Here is an 8,706-nt window from a genome sequence, read left to right on the forward strand (position 1 = left end):
AAGTAAGTATAAAAATTGGGATCAGTTTTCTCCCCAATGGATGATGATTTCCCCTCTCATAGCAGGTTATCAATTGAGGTGGGACTTTGTATCTCCTGCAGTATGTTTTCAAGAACAAACTGGGCTTAAAAATATTATACTCAAAGAAAGAATGAAAAACAAAACACTAGTGTGGGTAAACAAAATACTAGTGTGTGTCTCTTGGTAGCTCTGTGTAGAGATAAGGTGTGGCTGTGGCTGGAAGCCGGAGCCTAGCTCCTGCGGAAGGGGACTGGGTACACAGTTTTTCTGACGTTAAACATTACCGTCTAACTCTGGTGCCTTAGGGATTAGGTATCTGCTGCCAAGGAGACCTGAACTGGTGCCCAGCCTCAACCCAGCAAGGGTTGGCTGCTGACTTTGCTCTGCTGGCTGGTGCTGGGGTAGCTGGAAGTCCTTGGTTCTGCCTCTGAAGAAGCATGCTTCTCTCTTTTCTACACATGACTTCACGCACCAGCACCTTAGAAAAACTGGCCTCGTGGAGGGTGTCCAGCTTGTTCCCACCCACCACGGCACAGGGAACATCTATTCGGAAATGCCGGGGGCTCTATGAGACAATTCCGTGCTTATTTATCTTGCTCTTTGTGAGACTATGATCTTTCTCTCTTTTCATCTTTTTAAAGGAAATGGTTTGTTTGAAGATAAAAAAGTGTTTCAATCCATCCATCCATCCATCCATCCATCCATCCATCCATCCATCCATCCATCTTTCCTTATATCCAGAAGCAAACTTTTCCTTAAAACACTAAATGCAGTTTTTTTTTCCAAGTTCAATATGAAGAAATGAAAGCTAAACTTACTAAAGAATTCCCTTGAATTCACACTCCAGTTAGAAGTGTCTTTGAGACAACGCCAAGCTTCCTGGTCCTTAGTTTAGCTCTGTTTGGTACCAATTATCCCCCCCGCCCCCCTGCCCATAAGGAACTGAGCAGGTCTGGGTTTGGGTAGACATTAATACAATTAGGGGAGAGAATAGAGGTTGGCTTAGGATGTGGGCAGCTGTTGGCCAAAGCTGGGGAGTGTTGACAAAAGAAATGGGCCCAATGTCTGCTCAGAGAGCCTTATTTCCCTGGGCATGAGATGAATCAAGCTTCCATGGCTCTAGACTTTCTTATTCAGCTGCCAGGGGCATGGAAGAAGGCCCACATCTGTGCAGCATTGGCTCCAGCACCTCTGTCCTGAAGACTTGTTCAGTAATAATTGTCATCATTCTGGAGCCAGATGACACTTACTGGAAGTCCTATGAGCTCCGTGCCCCAGAGACATGGCTAATATCCTCCTGATGAGGCATATGGCACATCAAACTCTGTACCGCAGGGGAAGGAACCTGGGCCACAGGCAGTGAGAAATGGGGGTGGGGGGTAATGAAGACCCAGGCCCAGGCACTGGGGGCCGTAGGCTTCCAGTTTATAGGGATAATCCCTAAACCCAACCTTATCATACAAGCAGACCTCTGTAGTAGCTCTCCTCATGGAGGGCCATGGTCCTCTCCTGTGCAGGCTGGTGTTAGCAGTCTATGGCTGGAGAGCTGGTGTGTCCCTTAGGTGGCAGACAGATAATGTCATAGGCCCATGTTGCTCTTAGAGACCCACGAGAAAGGCCTTAGTGTTTTTTGTTGTTGTCCTTGTTTTTGTTTATTATCATTATTATTTATTTATTAAAGATTTCTGTCTCTTCCCTGCCACCGCGTCCCATATCCCTCCCCCTCCCCCAATCAACTCCCCCCCTCTCATCAGCCGGAAGAGCAGACCGGGTTCCCTGCCCTGTGGGGAGTCCAAGGACCTCCCACTTCCTTCCAGATCTAGTAAGGTGAACATCTAAACAGCCTAGGCTCCCACAAAGCCAGTACGTGCAGTGGGATCAAAACCCAGTGCCATTGTTCTTGACTTATCCTTGTTTTATTTTTTTGTTCTTGTTTTGCTTTGTTTTGCAACAGGAGGAAAAAAAGAGCTTATAGCTCATTTTTGACCTAAAAATCATGCCTTTTCTGGGTGGCTCTTTGTTTTTTCTGATGTTACTACAAGTACTTACACTCCAAGTACTTTCTCTCATAGAGAAAGATCAGTAAGTCCTGCTTATGCGTCCGGGGCTATCACAGGAGTTGGACTGGCATTAATTCTCCAAATTCTCAGAGCATCTTTGTGAGAGAATGTCCTTCTTCAGAGGAGAACTGGCCACAGAGAGGTAAAGCGATGTGTCTTTGAGGAAGAGGCATCGCTGGGCCATGAACCCAGGCACTGGCATCTACCCAGCTGCCTGCCTATCAACCCAGAAGGAGCAAGTGCAAGCAATGCCCACAGGTCCACAGGGAGCAGAAGAGCTGCTTCTGATCATGTGCTATGTTCTTCCCATCAGGACCTTCAGTGACAGCCTCCTGAGTGGATCACTTCTGGATCTCCAGGCCTCCTCTGCCCCTTCCAGAGATTTGATCATTTCTTTTATCAATCACGTTCCCCTTCCAAAGAGAGGCACACTGCCTGCACTTTGTATATGCACCACACCTGACCTCAGGGAAGCGGGTAAAGATGAAGTCAAAAGTGCTCCAGTGCCAGCAGGGAAATGAGAGCCTCAGAGAGTGAGCATGCGTGCATGTGAGCCAGAAAGAAGGCACGGGGAAGGAGCCTGGTGCTGCAGAACTTCAAGACTCAGGGCAGAGAGGCCAGAGCACAGTGCAGGGCGGATGGTGACAGGAACCAGGACAAGATCAGGGTTTGTCCTGTCCTGGGTGTGCTGGCACATCTCAGCTAGGTTCTGTGAGGTGATAACATGTTCCTGGTGGAAAGCACACATTTTCCCTAAAGCTAGGGACCAAAGACCAAACTGGAAGAAGCAACGGATAGAAATCTGCCTAATGCGGCTCACAGCTTCCTGCTGCTGTGAAAAATACCTGGGAGAAGCCAACCCATGGGAGGGAAACGTGAGTTTGGCACACAGCTTCTGAGGGCAGTGGCTGTTGTCTGGCTAGTGGGAGGTGGCTCATTATGCCAGATGTGTGTGGTGGCAGGGACGCTTACTTTCTGGTGGCCAGGAAGTGGGGGTGGGGTGGGGGCGCATGGCTTTGATATATCTTCCATGGGCACTCTCCTAATGACTGCTTCCTTCAGTGAGACATCATCCCCTGAAACTTTCATCTCACAGTAGCTCCAGCAGGAGAGGACCACACTGACGGCCAAACCATAAACCCAGCCCAGTACTATCTTCAGGGCCAGCACCGTTTGCCTCGGGCTCCAGTCTATACACTTTCCCACTTACCGAACTTGTATTCCGGTACCGCCTCTGACCTGAGTCACACTATGCGTCACACTGAAGATGCAGCCCACAAATGTTTAGTGAGCACCCCCCATGCATAAGCTGCCTCTAGACCCCGAGGATGTGACCATGGACCAAACACATCAGAATCGCTTGTTCTCACGGCACCCACAGCTGTCGCTATAAAATTCTTTAACAACTTGGAAAACCAAAAACTGATGAAATGGTCGGTATTCCTGTCTAAAGGGTTTGTTTCAGGTGAAGAGAGCAGGGTATTGTCTCAGAGAGGAGAAGGGACTTGCCCATTGTCACACAGTGTCTCGCCCTCCAGTCTCTTCCTACAATCTCACAAATCTGTTTATTTCATTTTCCCCAAAACTTTTAAAGATATACTAAACATAAGCTTCTATATACTTTTTATCCTACGTTATAGCTTTTACAAAATTAGAACAATGTTCCACAGAGAGAGCCATGTTTTTCCCCGAGAAGAAGAGGCCGAGGAAAGAACTGAAAGGCAGCTGCATGCAGCAACCTGCCTGTTGAACTTATTTCTCTTTCTGCTGCCATGGCGCATTTCACTCTGTTACATTACGAATGATGTCATCTTCACAGTGTGCACTCAGGACCCATGCATCCCCAACCATCACTCGCCAGTGCTGGGGAGTTCTACTGCACGTGCTGATGTCACTGGCTTACTATGAGGGCAAGTGTATGCAACATTGGAAAACTGCATTCCTGGAAGTCATGACTGCAGGACAGAGCCCCGAGGCCTGGAGAAATGACAGCATTGATGATGTGGGGACAGATTCAGTGTCCTTATCACAGCCATGATTCATGGCTGATGTGTGTTTATGTGAAGTTGGCCAAATCAGTGCCCCGTGCTGGTCATAAAATGGAAAAGACCTCTTTTTTTTTTTGTGGTTTATTTTCTCTGCCAACTATTGTGGCCATTTCCCTTCTGACATTCTCTGAATTAGAGTTTTTTTTTTTTTTATCATATATCATCAGTCTCAGCATGTCTTTTGGACCTGGTCCACAACACAGTATCTAGAATTGCTGATTCTTTTTGAACTGATAAATTACACATTTGGTGATCTGAGTGACATGTTCTATATTCTGTGGTGCTGATGTGCCCAGATTTTTTTTTTTTTTTTTTGGATAGGAAACTCTGCAAGTGCCAAACTCTGTGGTCTTGATATCTTGGTGGATGATTTCGGATGGCTCTCAGCACCTTTAGTCAATACTTTAAGAACTTCACTGAGAACCAAGGTACATAGAATGCTGGCTACAAAGATTGCCACCTGCCGTGGCTGCTAAGTGTATGTGGCAATGCACTCCCTTTTGGAACTCAGGCCAATGCTTCTCTGGTCTCCATGCAGTGGAAAGCAAGGGAAAGACCAAGGCCAGGGGTGCTCAAGTGTCAGCTACTGTAGGAACACACAGGAGTCAGCACTGAGATTCTGCTGGGTTGTCATGGGACGACAGCTTACCTCTACACGCACTTAAATAGCCACCACCCTGAGATGCACTCCTCACGGCCACAGTCTCCTACTGTGACACATGACTCACCAATGGTAAGAAGATTTCATCGAGACATCGTGGGAAGCAGAGGAGAAGATTCCTACAGCTATACCCAGTGATCTTTCCCATCAGAAACACTTGTTCTTCCATGGAAGCGTGTGTTTCCCACTGGGATCCTTACATCTGACTCCTGGGCTCCAGAGCACTGGGCGTCTTGACTCCGTGTACTTCCCCTGGGAATTCCTGCATGGTCTCCCATTCAGGGCCTTGCAGAGTCCTCCCTACCCCCCCAATCTTGGATTGTCACACATCTCTCTAGTCAATGGTCAGTCAAAACATTCTTTGTAGGTTCTCCTTAGAACTTTGTAGGTTCTCCTTAGAAAGCTGCAGGGCATTTTACTAACAACTGCTTCCCTTGTCCCAATGTCCCCTGTCCTGTCCACAGTCAGTTAAACCTTGCTTTCCTCTGATTGCTATAATACTGATGAGCTGCTGGACCTAGGGAACTGAAACCATGTGAAGCCAGTCCCTTGTTTGGAACCAACAACAGTGGGACCCAGAGGAAAGGCCTTGCCTCAGGCTACCGTCTACAGTGGAGACAGACCCACGGTGATAAACAGGCATGATTTCCAATCCAGTTTTCACCAGTTACATTAAGTCAAGGGCACAAATGAGTTGAGAGGCTTTCAGACTTAGTGGAGCCCCAAAGGGTCTATTAAAAGGGAACTCGGGAGTCTATCTAGAAGGATGGGCTGAGGAGAACCTTCCCTGTGGCCATGGCCTCTGTGTCCTAAAACACAGCTGCAGACAGGTACTGAGATCATGAACACTCACCTGATGGGTATGATTTCCAGGAACATACACAGACTTAAACTGTCTCATGAGAGTCCTAGCTCTGGCAATCTCCTGGAGAGACGTGAAGACATCATTCACAGCATTTTGGGATTTGGGAAATGTCAGGTTAATTGCAGAGTCACAGCCTGAAACAGTCCAGAGATATTTTCGTAAGTGAGCAAATCCTTAAATTAAGCTTGCCTCATGACATCTTGAGCTCAATATAACAGTCTGGAATGCCTTCAACCCTAGTTTGCTCTTGCTGTTCACGAACATGAATAATGAGACACGATGAGCGTGAACACTTTTGACAGAAGAGGGCTTCGGAATCGCCTGGCACCACAGCCACTGGCCTCAGTCACTGCAGAGGCTTCACGGAGGACAGGCTCCCGAGGGGCTTGGATTCCCAGACACTGGAAACCAAGAGGAACACAAGGAAAATGGACGAGAGTGCTGTGATGAAACCTTCGTCTGGACGCCACTGACGGTTTCCAGGTCTGACAGCAAGATGGAGAAAGGTGACAGGGCCTCGCCAAGAGTGGAACTAGCTGGGACGGGTATGTGCAAAGTGGTTGAATGTGCTAAACCAGGTGCCGGACCATTTAAAGGGGAGCAGCCTAAGCTAATAAAAATGCAAAGGCAGCAATCACACTCGCTGATGACTACTCTGATGTTATGTATCCACTCAGGAAGAGAAACAATCAAGGATAAGACAGAAGTTAACAAAACGAGATACCCTGAGAACATTCATCCTCAATTCACAGATACACCAGATGGGTCAACTCATCACCTCTCACGTGACCCCTGAGGTCACAAGTACAATTTCTCCCCTTTAGAACATAAGGACATTGAGATGCAGGTTTAGGTTCTCCTGTGACTAGGCACTGCCATGGCCTTGCTATGTCGACTCAGTCATCCAGGCCCGTGTGCTCTGCTGTCCAGCTGAACATGTGCCTGCCCATCTCACCCCAACAGGGAACCCTAAATCTGTCAGCAGACATTCTTGATTCTTCCCCTTGAATCCACAAGCCTGCCTTCTGACCCTACAGATTCACTGACAGGACATTCCATATAAACAGACCATAGAATACCCAGCTTTTTGCAGTTGGCTTCCTGTCTCTGCCTTGTTTTCAGGGCTCATTCAGGCTGCGGTACACACCACCACTTCATTGCTTCTTTTTACTGCACGGTTACAGTGCATCCTACGGTATTAGTGCACGACATTCCATGTGTCTGCACAGGTATCCGGAACACCCACAGTAGGAAACTTTAGAGAGAAAATAGTTTCTCAGTTGGCAGGCCCTTGGGAAGTCTCTGTGTCTCAGTTAACATGCTAATGTTGGTAGTTCTGCACGGACAAGCTTTGGTGTGGACATACACGTTCATTTCTCCCACGTGCACGCACTGGCAGCTCTGTGTTAACCGTCTGAAGAACGCCAGATCCACAGTGTCCCAAATGACGCACTACTTGACACTCCCACCAATACTCTTAAGAGGGTTTCAGTTTCTCTACATCTTTGTCAACTTTTACTAATGTCTATTTTCTTGACCATAGCTATCCAAACACCTGTGAAATAAGGAGATGCTTGTCAATTTTGATAATCAAGGAAATTGTTTTGGGAAGGAAGAGGTGGAGTCAACTAAGCTTAAACTAACAGAGGATGCATTTGGCATACACAGAAGCATCCAGAGGACCCCGGCTGCCCCCATACAGAGAGGTGGTATGTGCGTGGATGAGCCCATACTCTTCATTAGTATGTGACACTGTGTGTAGTAACTCTTACAGGTAGGCAAAGTTTCCTGGTTTCAACAGATGTCTGACTTGTCGTTAAAAAAAACAAACTGAACTATGGCATAGTGGTTTGAATGAGAAATGTCCCCCATACGCTCAGGCATTTGGACCCTTGGTCCTCTGTTAGTGGCTCTGCTTGGGGGAGAGATGGGACTTTCAGGGTAGAGCCTTGCTGGAGGAAGCATGTCACTGGGGCGGGGAGCTGTCTTGATAAAGTGTGGTCAGCTAGCTCCCATTCCTGCCACCATGCCTGCCTGCTGTCAAACACTTCCTGCCATTACAGACTTTATATCCCTTTGTAACCAGAAGCCAAAACAAACCCATTCCTCCCTGAGTTGATTTCGGTCATGGTATTTTGTCACAGCACAGACAAGTAACTAATACATATAGTTTTACTAGTGTTGTTATATTAAAACACTAGAGGCTGGGTACCTTATGAAGGTAAAAAGTTTCCATGATAATCTTAGAGGCTGAAAAGCTGAGATCTGTTTGGCCTCTAGTGAGGAGACTTGGTATTGTCACAGCCTGGCATCATGAGGAGAGAATGTGAGGGGACAGATCACATGGTGAGACAAGAAGCGAGGGCACAGAGACCAGCCTTGCTCTTTACACAATTCACCCTTTCCATAAGTCTTTCTGCAGAATCAGAACTGATCCCTTCTGGGGGATGTCAGTGACCTGTGGACCGTCCCGTCTCACCCTGTCATATCAGCACCCTGGGGGATGATCTTCCAGCACAGGAACCTTTGGGGACAACCCACACCTCACCTGTGCAGAGGTGAAGAACAGAGTGGGGAAACCTCTCTGTGTTCAGCAGACTCTGCATGGAGAACTCCAGCGGGGGTGTAGAAGGAAGTTGATGGAGAGAATCCAAGACCACACAAATCCTTGGAACAATCCCATGACAAACCTTGTGGAAAGGGGAAACCTGTAGTTTTCTGAGATACATGCCTATAATTTCTTCTTGCATTCTGAAAAGGTTCAAAACTAGGAAAAGCTGGGCTGCAAAAGGCCGGAGTGTGGAATAGACTCACATCCTGGCTGCTATTTGCACTGAAGCTCAACCGAGACAACACAGCCTGTGCCTTATTATCAACAAAAGGAGGAAGGCCAAGGACATGGCTTTTCGTTCACTATGAGGGTTCTTTCTGTAAACTCACGTAAGGAAATCTGTCTATCATCTATCTATCTATTGTTGTAATCGGGGCAGCGGGGCTGCGTCCCCAGCACCCCGCTGCCCGCAAGGCTAGCTTTACCCGAAATAATTACAC

The 8,706-nt window shown here is 47.5% G+C and overlaps 1 protein-coding gene across 1 annotated transcript in view; it reads right to left on the bottom strand.

Annotated features, from left to right (window-relative positions):
* Window positions 1–8,706, bottom strand: part of Scfd2 (sec1 family domain containing 2) — a 344,622-nt gene that overhangs the window by 28,555 nt on the left and 307,361 nt on the right. Inside the window, exon 6 of the mRNA XM_005359346.3 lies at window positions 5,644–5,789. Coding sequence (XP_005359403.1) covers window positions 5,644–5,789 — 146 coding nt within the window. The remainder of the gene's footprint in view (window positions 1–5,643; window positions 5,790–8,706) is intronic.

Source organism: Microtus ochrogaster, linkage group LG1, assembly GCF_000317375.1.
Source record: "Microtus ochrogaster isolate Prairie Vole_2 linkage group LG1, MicOch1.0, whole genome shotgun sequence".
NCBI classification, from domain to species: Eukaryota; Metazoa; Chordata; class Mammalia; order Rodentia; family Cricetidae; genus Microtus; species Microtus ochrogaster.